At 38.8% G+C, this 12,660-nt stretch overlaps 3 protein-coding genes, 2 non-coding genes and 1 pseudogene across 8 annotated transcripts; 5 read left to right on the top strand and 1 right to left on the bottom strand.

Annotated features, from left to right (window-relative positions):
* Positions 1–429: 429 nt before the first annotated feature.
* On the top strand, positions 430–1,666 carry LOC125215773. The gene is made up of 2 exons (XM_048117313.1): positions 430–1,258; positions 1,365–1,666. Exons 1-2 carry the CDS (start codon positions 447–449, stop codon positions 1,618–1,620), a joined length of 1,068 nt encoding a protein of 355 aa, XP_047973270.1. The 5' UTR covers positions 430–446; the 3' UTR covers positions 1,621–1,666.
* A 1,956-nt stretch (positions 1,667–3,622) lies between these two features.
* LOC125211099 (GEM-like protein 7) lies at positions 3,623–4,727 on the top strand. Its single transcript, XM_048110792.1, has 4 exons — positions 3,623–3,817; positions 3,898–3,978; positions 4,103–4,380; positions 4,463–4,727. The coding sequence occupies exons 1-4, from the start codon at positions 3,643–3,645 to the stop codon at positions 4,643–4,645; spliced, it is 717 nt and encodes a 238-aa protein (XP_047966749.1). The 5' UTR covers positions 3,623–3,642; the 3' UTR covers positions 4,646–4,727.
* Positions 4,728–4,917: 190 nt separating this feature from the next.
* On the bottom strand, positions 4,918–8,120 carry LOC125211098 (UDP-N-acetylmuramoyl-tripeptide--D-alanyl-D-alanine ligase-like). 4 transcript variants are annotated; one of them, XM_048110790.1, is made up of 5 exons: positions 7,323–8,120; positions 7,066–7,169; positions 6,127–6,550; positions 5,098–5,229; positions 4,918–4,955 (listed from the first exon to the last, which is right to left on the bottom strand). In XM_048110790.1, exons 1-4 carry the CDS (start codon positions 8,055–8,057, stop codon positions 5,119–5,121), a joined length of 1,374 nt encoding a protein of 457 aa, XP_047966747.1. In that variant the 5' UTR covers positions 8,058–8,120; the 3' UTR covers positions 4,918–4,955; positions 5,098–5,118. The 4 variants fall into 4 exon arrangements, with proteins under 4 accessions (XP_047966747.1, XP_047966746.1, XP_047966748.1 ...); XM_048110791.1 differs by lacking the exon at positions 4,918–4,955 and adding an exon at positions 5,432–5,467 and having other exon boundaries at positions 5,162–5,229; XM_048110789.1 differs by having other exon boundaries at positions 4,918–5,229.
* LOC125217169 lies at positions 5,090–5,250 on the top strand. Its single transcript, XR_007175589.1, has one exon. It is a non-coding gene; the product is annotated as a U1 spliceosomal RNA (small nuclear RNA).
* On the top strand, positions 5,679–5,874 carry LOC125217216. The gene has a single exon (XR_007175635.1). It is a non-coding gene; the product is annotated as a U2 spliceosomal RNA (small nuclear RNA).
* Positions 8,121–9,620: 1,500 nt separating the features above from the next.
* Positions 9,621–11,839, top strand: LOC125210361 (annotated as a pseudogene).
* The last annotated feature ends 821 nt before the right edge of the window (positions 11,840–12,660 follow it).

Here is a 12,660-nt window from a genome sequence, read left to right as displayed (position 1 = left end):
AGTATTTGCATCCTTACAAAATAGCTGTAGTGTTTAATTGAAGTATGCGGACTATTAATTGAATTTCTATTATTACCGTAATTTAAAATTGAAGTATATTAATTAAACTTCTATATTACCGTAATTTAAGTTTGAAAATAACATTAATTTAGACGTCATGTACCCTTCAAATTTTAAATTGAGAGATAAATAATGTCTGTTATAATTTCAAATTTCCCGTAATTGAGAGCGAAAATGGGAAAAATAATTTAAAAAACAAAGACAAGAAAACGGCACTCATCTTCTCCGAATCGACGCCAACCCCAAAAATTGCAGAATTCGTCACACCACTCCACCAACAGCCACCACTCCAACCGTCGCATCTCCGCCACCTATATATCCCCACCCACACACAATGCCGTCCCCACTCACCCCCTCAACTCCCCATCAATCACCGAGACGGAAAAATGGAAGGCGCCGCCATGAAAAGCCACTCCCTCTTCCCCCTGGAGACCTGCCCCCACGTCCCCGACGACGCCTTCCGCCAGTTCCACAGCATCGACCGCGACCTCTACGCCCTCCTCACCCGCGCCCTCCGCCGCGACCCCCTCGAGTCCGTCCATGTCATCGCCTTCCTCATGTGGCTCGAGCGCGAGTGCGCCGACTCCACCCTCATCAAGCGCGTCTCCTCCCTCCCCCCTCTCCTCGTCAACGCCGCCGCCGCCGAGGCCGCCGCCTGCGTCAAGTGCATCGAGTCCGACCACTTCATCGCCGGCCCCGACGACGGCGCCAAGCTCCTCTCCGAGCTCCTCAACATCCCCTCCGGCGTCAGCCTCCGCTTCCTCCACGACAACCGCATCACGGTCCACCGAAGCGTCGCCAAGATCACGAATACCGTCTGCTGGCGCGCCCTCGGCGACCTCATCGGCCCCGTGGCGCCGCCTCCCATGCAATTGCTGTACAATCCGTACGCTGGATTGGCAGCGCATGGGGTGGTGGTCCCACCTCATTCGCCTCCGCTGCCAGTGGCAGCGAATGTGAATGTGATGGGACTACCCCAGCTGCACGTGCCAGATGCAGCCGGGGTATTCCCGCCTTTTGACGTGGCAGCGCAGAGGCTGATGGTGGGGCACGAGTTGGGGAATTTGGTGGCTAAGAATTTGAATTTCAACGATAGCAAAGTGGAGAAAGAGGTGTCGCCAGATGACCGTACGATCTTCTTGACGTTTTCGAAAGGGTATCCTACTACTGAAGAGGAGGTTCGGGAATATTTCACTAGGTATATAATACATATATACGTCAAAATATAATTTATTGATATATACATTATAGAATTAACGATGATTATAAAGACGTAATGTGATGATGTTTTTTTGGTATTGTAGGAGATTTGGGGATTTTATAGAGGATGTGATAATGCAAGAGGTGGTGGATGAGCAGCCGTTGTATGCGAAGATGGTGGCGAAGTCGGCAGCGGTGATTGATGGTATAGTTGAGGGGAACAAGGCTAAGTATTCGATAAATGGGAAGCATGTGTGGGCAAGGAAGTATGTGAAGAAGCCGCCGCAGCAGAGGTCGCCGCCCAAGGGGGAGGCTTCTGGTTCTGGTTCTTCTCCGACGCTGCCAAAGAAATTAGCTTGAATTTGAGGGATTTTTTTTTATATACTTACAGTGTATTTATTGTTTCTGTTGATTACAGTGTGTTTTGTAAGAGGATAATAATATATTTATAATACCATTACTTATGTGCTAACTTATTGAGTTTTCGAAGATATTCTGAAGGTAAATGCTTTCTTTGCATGGGAGAATCAAAGGGGTGTTATGGAAACATGGATTATTCATTGGAATCTTGATATTTATAAATAAACTAATGTTGCGTACACTTTCCACAGAGCTAAATTAAATGGGTGAGATTAGAAAGGAACCATGGCTTAGGTTGACAATGACCCTCTAATGAATTATGGATCATACTCATACACAAATATCATGACTTTCTCCCACATCGAGAATGTACCTAAAAGAGATGTTGGAGGTTTTCTATATACTCATATACAAATAAAATCAAGGACCTCTATTTCCTCTTCTTACACGTGAACAGATCAATGATTAATTAATAAAGCTCATGGCCTAAGTTGGCAACCTCTATTGCACTTTAGAGTGACGCTTGTCTAAGAATAGCCCCTAATAGTTGGGCCTACGTTGTATTTGGTGTTAAATGAGCCTGCGTTGGCCAAGCCCTTAAATGATTAATTATTTAAATGACTTGTAATTAAACGAGATTGTTAAAAATAAAATACATGTACTGGATCTTAGTTATAAAAAGAATATAGTAATAATACAAAAATAATAAAGAATGTAAACAAAAGTGAAAGAGAGATAAAATGATTTTTTCAATTAAATTTATAATTTTAGTTTTTATAATTAATATATTTAAAAATTCTATAATATTTTTTATTGTACGTCCAATTTTACATAAAGAGAAAGAGATATAGATAGATGATTTAACATAAAGTAATTGAAAATATGAAATGAAAAATATCATTACACGTATGGAAAAATATCATTTGGTATCTTGAGGCAATTTTTCGTGGCAAATAGGTCAAATAATAAAAAAGTAGCATGAATGAGATGATAAATAACTAAATAAGTGGAGGCTCACTGAGACTAATAACTTCTAAATGAAAAATAGTGATTTTTTTTTGGTTTACAACAAGAATCGCAAGGCGACTTTTAGTGGATCCCACAACTGATCTTCACGTATGGCATATGGATGGTATCTATCATCAACTAAGACAAAACAAGTAATAAGGCGGTCGGCTATATAAGTTTGTCCGTAAAATTTACATCATCCATCTGAATAGAAAATAAAATAAAGAGAATGATGAAATTACAAAGTTAATTTGTGTTTCTTGCAATTTGGAAAAAATAATGACGCAGTGAATAGTGATGCTTCATTGTATAGGTTATGAGTTGGGTGACCCAACTTTGTATATATTTCTACAGACAATTGATAATTGATCTGTCAACTGAAACTTAGAGAAAAAACTTATATGCATAAAGAAAGTGGTGATGACTTGCACGTGGGTGATGATCCATGCTACACATTTTCAATTTCTTATCTGTCTATGAAATACTACGTCGTACGTGTACATTATTTAAAATAATAAGTACAAGAATTAATACACGTTAAAAATATATTGGATGATGATAATAATAGAGAGAAAGGATGGAAGTTAGAGGTATGTATTGTGGCCTTTGGAAGTTACAAGAGGCAGTCCTAAAAGTGAGGAAGTGGTTTGTTGCATCACAAAGTATAGATGGCACCTCAGGAGATTAGTCCTTTCCACATCTCCACTTATCAATCAATCTTTAGTTACCTATTCACTTTATTACTATATGAATGTATCAAGTCCTGCTCAACATGGTCAGCACTCCAGCAACAAAGCAACTTCAAATGAGTGTGATCCATTTTGTTCAAAAGGATTGATTGGAAATTAATATATTAACTTCTACATATATCATATCTTCACTTTTAGTACTTGGGTGATGTGATGACACAAAGCTGAGTCATGCATCAAACTAGGTAGCCCCCTTCTTCCTTCCTTCCTCCCTTCACTTATAAATACCTTCAAATAATTACATCAATTCAACAAACCACACAGAATGGAGCTACAACACAACCTGTTAAGACATGTGAAGCAAAATGTGTATGAAAAACAAGTCATAGGAGTCCCAATCACCTCACAGGATTACAGATATTGGATTACCAACTCTGCTCAAACATATTTGTCTGATCATCAATACCAAATTCTGCCTCCTCCCTCCAAAACCAGACGTAGTAAGCTTCAATCTTTCTTCATAAACCCTATTTTCCACAATTTTAACTCTTGTTAATGTGGTTTATGGGTTGTGGTGCAGGTAGAGTGAATTCAGCTACCAATAAAGTTGTCAAATTCAGACAAAACCTACACATTTTTGCTCAAGGAATCCGAGAACATGGTAATTACTAGTTACATGAAAAATATTGTTAAAAGAATTAAAAATATACTATATGAGTTTGATACCATAATAGTAGTACTATTAGTCCATGTTGTGATATATTTGTACTATCTTACTTTTACAGTGCGATTAGGACCAAAATTAAGTGAGACAGTGAAAGGAAAGTTGAGGTTAGGGGCAAGAATCCTTCATGTTGGTGGACTCCACAAAATCTTCATCAACAACTTCAACATCATAGATGGTGAAAAACTATTTACCGCTTCTCAATGCTATCTGTCAACGACAGCAGGGCCGATAGCCGGACTCTTGTTTGTTTCGAGTGAGAGAGTTGGTTTTTGCAGTGACAGATCCATCAAAATATATTCTCCTCCTAATGAAAAGCTTATAAAACAACATTACAAGGTAGATCATTAGATTGTTATGTTGCAATTGTTATCCTAATTCCTATGTATAGATGGAGAGTGAATATAGTTTGATGATGCAGGTGATAATCCCTCTAGCCAAAATAAAGAGAGCTGTTGAAAGTGAGAATGTGAAAAACCCGAGGCAGAAATACGTGGAGATAGTGACAGAGGACAATTTTGAATTTTGGTTCATGGGATTTCTTAACCATCAAAGAACGTTGAGACATTTGCAGAATGCAATCAATCCATCAGGCCTCAAATAAGACGAATGTATCGTTTTTTCATTTCCTGCTTAGCACTGGGATGTAAAAAATAGGTTTATATATTAGACTCTTTTCTGTTTCATCCTGTGAAACTTATATCAGATATATGGTGCAAAAACATGATAGTGATAAAACAATGAGTCATTTGTGCAATAATCTTCATCAATGTGGTTTATGTATATAGAGAAAAGATTCTAAATTTTAATTGCTGTTCAATAAAATATATGCATAATTTGTTAAAGACTTCCATATGAAACATAATCTCTACTACATAAAATAAAGGGCTTGTTCTTAATTACTTGCCTTAACCCTGTTTACATATATCAATGTAAGAAAATAGAACATGAAGAAAACATACTATACTTTATCTCCCACATGGAGATAATACAAAAAGGATGTTGGAGGATTGGCATATAAAATAAAATGAAGGGACCACTTTTTTACATACTTACCTGGACGGGGTCAATGGGCGATCAATTAGGCTCATGGCCTAGGTTAGCAACTTCCATTGCACTTTGGAGGGGTGCTTGCTTAAGGTCGGCCCAAGAGGTCGAGCCTGCGTCGTAATTTGTGGGAGAGTGGGCCTGCGTTCGCGCGGCCCCTATCAAGTTCTGAATAAAGTTTTAAATGAATAATAAAGGGTGCAGTATTTTCTATTGAGTTCTAACTTCCAATTTTAGTTTTTTGAATAAAAATTTAATATAGTTCAAAATCTGATATATTCAAAACATGTTACGCATTATATCCCATATTCAAGAATTTAGATTATCAAAGATTTGATGAAACCTAATATTCATGGGAAATGCCCTATAAAATCATTATCTGCAATGAAACACAAGCGTTAGTGATTCACATTTGGTTGTACATAAAGTATGTGAAAGACAGCAACTTAATCCACATTAATTCCTAAACTAAAAATAAATGCTTCTATAAAAAAATACAGTGCATATAAATATCATCCCACACCGAAACATCTAAACTGCATATCCGCAGACAATGCATAATAAATACAGAATCAATTGATGTAACAAGCATACCTTTCTCGGCCTTTTGGCTAAGATCAAGTGTAGTATCTGTTCTTATCAGTTTAATATCTGATATGTGAGTCATTGACTCACACGATATTAAATTTATTTTTTGAGGGGGAGAGCCCATCACGGTAGCTTGCTGCCTGGGCTTTCGAGTGTCGCCTTGGCGTTGCACTACTGCCATGGCTTGGCGCACCCCACCCAATTCAAAGTTAAAATTCTTGATTAATCACATAGATTGTCTTGTTGATTCACTCGTGAGAAAATCGCATCAACTTAAGATGGTTACAATGATTAATCTTTTCAGGAATGTGCTACCAGAGAATAGGATTTGATCGCATTAACTATTTTCTCCATTTCCATTCCACGACTACCCTTAACCAAAACAACATCATCACAATGCAAATAATCCAAAATTCTGGGAGCAAGACTCTCAGAATCATAAGCGCATACCAAGTTCACATGCCGACCAAGCATCAAGTTATCAGCCGCCACTATAAACCTCTTCCCAACTATCACGATCAGATCAACGCAAGCGTCAAGGCAATGCAACAGAACCAACTCATGTAATTTGATTTCTGTCTGACCAAGTTCAAGCATGTCCCCCAGAATGGCAACTCTCTTACCGCTGCAGTCAACTGCTTTCAATGTGTCGATTGCACTCCTTGTGCTAACGGGGCTAGCATTGTAAACATCGTTTATAATTTTGATACCATTTGCAGTAACTTCAAGCTCAGACCTCCCTTCGACAGGGACGAATGCTGACAAGGATTTTCCCACTAAAGCAAGAGGGATCCCCATGGATGTCGCAACAGCAGCTGCTGCACATGCATTCAACGCTAAATGCTGTCCCGGGCTTGACATGACGAATTTGACCCTGGATATTTCCATCAAGCCAGTAAATACAACTGAGTAGGCAAAAACGGCTTAACAACCACCAATACTATAAACTAAGAGAAACAGTTGAAAAGCTAAAGGAAACTTCACAGAAAGCAACAAGAGAGAAACAAAACAACATTTATAAAAGAGCTTGCATCATTACTTAAGTATGGAGCTTCAACTCTGAGACACTATGACAACTTAGAATTTCAAGATGAAATATATTACTACTTCCTTTAATGACCATATTTGGTAATCAAAGGTGAAAAGAAAGTTTGCTTATGGCATTGCAGCCACTTCAAAATTGCATTGCTAAGTATAGTTTGGGAATGTTTTGATGCTATTGGAACACAACATGGATTGATCAAAAAGCAAGGCCACAACTCACAATGAGATCTACACTGCCTAAGTTTCATAGAAAAAAGTGCACGAGGAAGCTGTATTTCTTTCTCGCATGCTACCATCTACATTTGAGTTGTGAAGAGAAAAATGCATTTTCATTACGAAGCTTACTTTTCTTCATTATTTTCCAAAACAACCTCTACTTTGTGACCCCCTTCGACACTTTTCACTGACACTAAGCGAACATCAGAGCCTTGTCTACGACCAAAGAGCACCTGGAAGAAAGACGAAAAAGCAAGTGATGCAGTCAAACTCAAGATGCTTAGGTGCCACAAAGGTATAGGAACAAATATTCTTTAACTTGGCATGCTAGCTGTAATTCAATCTAACATGATTCAATAACAAGATTCGAACCCGGGGTTTATCACCTTCTTAACACCCAGAGGAAGAGGAAGGCTCATAACAAGAGGATCATCAGCATTCAAAACACAGACATCACCAGGCCCTGCATCCCTCAAAATCTCCCCTTTCGCAGCCGAAACCTCCACTAAACTCGAGAAATTTCCCAAATGAGAAGCACCTACATTCAGAATCACCCTCACATTAGGCCTACAAACCCTAGCAAGCTCCAAGATTTCCCCTTTCCCGCTCATCCCCAACTCCAACACCCCAAACGCCGCATCCCTCGGCATCCCCACGAGCGACAATGCAGCCCCAATTTCATTATTCCAGTTTCGCGGGCTCTGATAGACCGACCCGCCACTCTCGAGAGCCAATGCCACCATAGCCCTGGTGGTGGTCTTGCCCACGCTGCCCGTCAGCCCAATCAAGCAGCCGTCAAACCTATTCCGCGCGAAAACCGCCAATTTTTGCAGCGCGCCTAATGTGGTGCCGCGCACTTGGACAAAACCTGAGTCCCAATCTTCGCAGACGCGGTTGGCGATTACGCCGGCGGCCCCCTTGGCGGATAATTGAGGGGTTATGAAGGAGTGGGCGTCGAAGTTTTGGCCGACGAGGGGGAGAAACCATTGGCCGGGTTGAAGGGTGCGAGTGTCGGAGGAGATTGAACCGGGTTTGCCCCATTTCGTTATTTTGCCGTCGATGGCTTCTGCTATTTCCGGCGCTGTCCAAAGCGGAGGATTTGGCAGGCGGGAAACCATCATTTTTCGAATTCGATCAACTGTGCTTTTCCTTTACTTTCAACGAATTTTCAACGCGAATTACCATTTGATTGCCAAAGCTGTTTGTCTCGAATCACTGTAGAAGTAGTCTTGTCACATTATATGTTAGGTTTAAAAAGTTAGGTAATGTGAATATTAATTTTTTTTATTACTCCCTCCGTCCCATTAAAGATGACCCACTTTTCTTTTTGATTTGTCTCAATCAAGATGATCCATTACTTAAAATGGAAACTTCTTTATCTCTACTTTATCCTCTCTCTTACTTTAATCTCTCCATTTAACACACAAAATAAAATTACATCAAATCTCGTGCCGTCCAAGAAATGAGTCATCTTCCTTGGGACGGAGGGAGTAATAAAATGGAAGTGAGAATGAGCTATTAAAATATTACTATTGGATAAAGAGTATTGATCTGCTGGGCGACGCTGCGTGCGCGCCTGTGAGCGATTAGTGACGTGGCGGAGTCATAATTAGTTTTCTCTCCTCCTCTTAAATTCCCTCTCTCCTCTCTCCTCTCTCTTCGTTTCTTCTCTCTCCCCCCGTCTCCACTTCTATCCTCCTCATTTTCTATCTGCCATCAATTTTCTCATTCCCCTTCTTTTAAACGGAATAGCTTCCGCTTTACTGTCTCTATCCCCCTTTATCATTATGATTCCAGCAAATCTAAGCACTCAATGTTTTTCTCAAAATCTATTAATTTCGGCAATCCCAATTTTTTCATTCAACCGACTTCTCAATCATCTCATCCCCATCTGTAATTTTGCACCATGCCTTCGTTCTCTTTCTCACCAAATTCTCCAACCATATCAAGGAGCTTTTCACCATTGAATCAATACTTCAAACTATTTAATGTATCCAAATTGTTTCTTCAATTCCCGTGGACTTAATTTTGCATCTGTCAGAATTTATGCACTTAATGTTTTCATCAAAATGGGTTTCTTTAAATTTTCTTTCACTACAACACAAAAATTAGATTTTGCAATTATGTCCACTATAATAATAATCCTTTGTCTGTCTAAACTAAAGACTGAGAAATTGTTTTCCATGATCCAAAAAAAAAAATTTGCAGATACAAAAAGTAAGTTGTGGGAAGGAATAGGGGAATAGGGAAGATGATGATAAAATCTTGCAAGGACAACAAAGTATATCAAGTGAAGAAATTTTTACATGGCTCTAAAATTTCATAACAAAATTGATGGCAGATTGAAAATGAGAATGGACAGAGGAGAGGAGGAGAGAAGAAGAGACGAGGGAGAGAGAAGAAACGAGGAGAGAGGAGAGAGGAGAGAGGAAGAGAGGGAATTTAAGAGGAAGAGAGAAAACTAATTATGACTCCGCCACGTCACTAATCGCTCATAGGGCGCGCACATAGCGTCGCTCAGCAGATCAATACTCATTGGATAAATTTTGGTGTAAAATGATAAATATTAAAGAATGATAGGAAAAAAAAATTACTTTTGATAAAAAAATATTATGGGAGAATAAATAAATAATAGTAGTACTAAATTGAAATATTAGTGAAACTTATTGTATATATGATGTAATATGACATCGCTGGTATGTGTTGTACATTTTTATAGGACAGACTAAAATAAAAAATATCTTTAATTCTATGAAAAAGAGTACTCCCTCTATAGTTGAATCGTATTCTTTTTTGTGAATCACGAGTTTCTTATTACTACTTGAAAAGAGTACATTTTTATAGGACATACAATGAGCTGTAAGTATTTCTTAACATATATATTTCCTGCAGCAAAGATATGAAGAATTTAAGGTCTAAATACATGCTCTTGTTGTAGAGGCTAAAACGATGCTTGAAGAAGGGTGTGTGATGAAAGATGGAACTACTTGGCCTGGAAACAACAAGCGGGATCATCGAGGAATAGTTCATGTATAGTTTTGGTCCCTAGTACGATACATACTTTCCAGTTTATCATCGGTCTCATAATTCTTTCTTTTACCCCTCAATTCAGTTCCTTCTAGGGAATATTGAGGATTCTCATACTAATGGAAATGAGCTACCTCGATTGGTTTATGTTTCTCGTATGAAGTGTCCTGAATTCCAGTTTCACAAGAAAGCCGGAGCTATGAATGCTCTGGTAGGTGATTTGTGATTGTTTTGCATGAAAAATTGGAAATGATCAATATTTTTTCATATTCTTCAACATTCTCTCGATTCTAGTAAGTTATAACCTATTTTTCATTATGCGCTTCATATTCGTCTGTCCGCTATCCTCACTAATGGAGCATATATTTTGAACGTCGATTTTGATCACTACTTCAACAATAGTAAAGCTTGTAAAGCAGCCATGTGTTTCATGATAGATCCTTCTTATAGAAGGAAGACTTGCTATGTTCAGTTTCCACAAAGTTTTGACGGCATTGACTTGCACGATAGATACACTAACCGCAACATTGTCTTTTTCGATGTACATGCCCTTTAATGTTTAGGAACAATCACTATGTGCTTCGTTGGTATATTTCTGAACCATGCATTATACTCCCTCCGTTCCATTCAAGATGGACACTTTTCCTTTTTTATTTGTCCCAATCAAGATGACCACTTTCCAATTTTGTAAATAACCTTCTCTCTCCTCTCCTCTCTCCTCATTAAAATATTCAACTATCTTTTTCCTCTCTACTTTATTCCACCTAACAACACTTCCTAAAATCTCGTGCCACTCAAGAATGTGGTCATCTTGCGTGGGACGGAGGGAGTAATAAATTTGTGTCTTTGTAGATCAACTTGAAAGGGGTGGATGGCCTTCAGGCCCCTTTTATGTTAGGACCGGGTGTTGCCTCAATAGACAAGCGTTGTATGGTTATGACCCTGTCTTAACCGAAGAGGATCTGCAACCAAATATTATCGTCAAGAGCTATTGTGGACCTAGGAAGAAGGAGAGACATGTCAATAAGAAAATACGTTGATATAGAAGACATCGAAAAAGGTGTGGAAGGTAGGTTCTTGTACTTGTGTCTTGTAAAAATCTGACTAAACTGAATGTATCAGAATTCGTAGAGGTTGATGCAATTGCTCTCTTGGCAGGATATGATGACCACAGGTCACTTCACATGAGCTTAGAGAAGCGATTCGGTCAGTCTCCCATCTTCGTAGCAGCCACCTTTATAGAAATGGGAGGCATACTGTATGTGGCAGATTATGATATTCTTATGAAAGAAGCTTGTCACGTCATTAGTTGTGGATACGAGGATAAGACCTAGTGGGGCGAAGAGGTATACCGTTTCACTTTATTTGTATTTTAAGCCCAATTTATGTTGTTTTTTTGGAAGTTGAGGTATTAACTTGGTTAAGCCTAATTTTACCGCTTCAGATCGGGTGTATCTATGGTTCCATCACAGAAGATATTTTGATCGAGTTTAAGATGCACGCGCGTGGATGGATTTCCATCTACTACATGCCTCCTCGCCCGACATTCAAGTGTGCGACTCCTATATATCTTTCAGATCGTCTTAACCAGGTGCTTTGTTGGGCTATGGGCTCCATCCAGATTATGCTTGGCAGGCATTGCCCTATATGGTATGGCTACAACAGGAAACTGCAGATGTTGCAGAGGCTCGCGTATATTAACACCATCATGTACCCACTCACCTCAATCCCATTGGTCATTTATTGTGTTCTTCCCGATATATGTCTTCTTACCGACAAATTTATCATTCCCGATGTTAGTAACGAACACGATTTTGATCGGTCTTCTCATCTCGTGGGGATGAATATTGAATGTCAAAGTTGCTATATCTACTAAATTAAGTAATAGTTGCTAGATATTTTATCTTCCTCATAATCTATTCAAAATTCAATACCTTTTTAACTAGATGTCAATACTTATAAAAGTTTCAATTGGAATCTCAATGAAATTACAATGAAATATTTAACTAGATGTCAACACTTATAGAAGTTTCACTTGGAATCTCAATGAAACTATTCTAATTATGGAATCACCATAATCTACTCAAAATTCAATACCTCTTTAACTAGATGTCAACACTTATAGAAGTTTCAACTGGAATCTCAATGAAATTACAATGAAAGATTTAACTAGATGTCAATACTTATAGAAGTTTCAACTGGAATGTAGTTATTATTATTTCACATAACTTTATACCCCATAACAACATTTCAATGAAAATATTCTAATAATGGAAGATTTAACTAGATGTCAACAAATTTACAATGAAATTACCAGAAGGACGGGTATTTTATCTTCCCCTTCATTGGATACCGAATGAGTTAGGATTTGAGTTTCTGAAGACCCCATTATGTTCTCCAACTGAAATGCGCCGAGAGATTTGAGTTGCTGGGAGATGAATTTTGGTTTCACCAACTGAGAAACGGAAAATGAAAAGGAAACTCAGGTTCGCCAACCGAAATGCCCCAAACAAATTTGGTTTCCACACAGGTTTTGGCGCCGATTATGTTTACCGAGGTTAATTACAATTTCCGAGGAGAGGGCGGTGATAATTACCGAGGGATATGCGCCGAGGGATTTGAGTTGCTGGTAGATGAATTTTGGTTTCGCCAACTGAGAATCGGAAGATGAAAAGAAAACTCGGGTTCGCCAACTGA

This window comes from Salvia hispanica, chromosome 3 (genome assembly GCF_023119035.1).
Source record: "Salvia hispanica cultivar TCC Black 2014 chromosome 3, UniMelb_Shisp_WGS_1.0, whole genome shotgun sequence".
Taxonomy (NCBI): Eukaryota; Viridiplantae; Streptophyta; class Magnoliopsida; order Lamiales; family Lamiaceae; genus Salvia; species Salvia hispanica.
The sequence above is the reverse complement of the archived record's forward strand: the minus strand, read 5'-3'. Positions and strand labels throughout refer to the sequence as shown.

Coding starts and splice junctions, on each gene's coding strand:
- LOC125215773 (XM_048117313.1), top strand. CDS start 447: ATGGAAGGCGCCGCCATGAAAAGCCACTCCCTCTTCCCCCTGGAGACC. Junction 1,259..1,364: donor GTTCGGGAATATTTCACTAG/GTATATAATACA, acceptor TTGGTATTGTAG/GAGATTTGGGGATTTTATAG.
- LOC125211098 (XM_048110788.1), bottom strand. CDS start 8,057: ATGATGGTTTCCCGCCTGCCAAATCCTCCGCTTTGGACAGCGCCGGAA. Junction 7,170..7,322: donor TTCCTCTGGGTGTTAAGAAG/GTGATAAACCCC, acceptor TCTTTCTTCCAG/GTGCTCTTTGGTCGTAGACA. Junction 6,551..7,065: donor TTGGAAAATAATGAAGAAAA/GTAAGCTTCGTA, acceptor GGAAATATCCAG/GGTCAAATTCGTCATGTCAA.
- LOC125211099 (XM_048110792.1), top strand. CDS start 3,643: ATGGAGCTACAACACAACCTGTTAAGACATGTGAAGCAAAATGTGTAT. Junction 3,818..3,897: donor TCCCTCCAAAACCAGACGTA/GTAAGCTTCAAT, acceptor GTTGTGGTGCAG/GTAGAGTGAATTCAGCTACC. Junction 4,381..4,462: donor TTATAAAACAACATTACAAG/GTAGATCATTAG, acceptor TTGATGATGCAG/GTGATAATCCCTCTAGCCAA.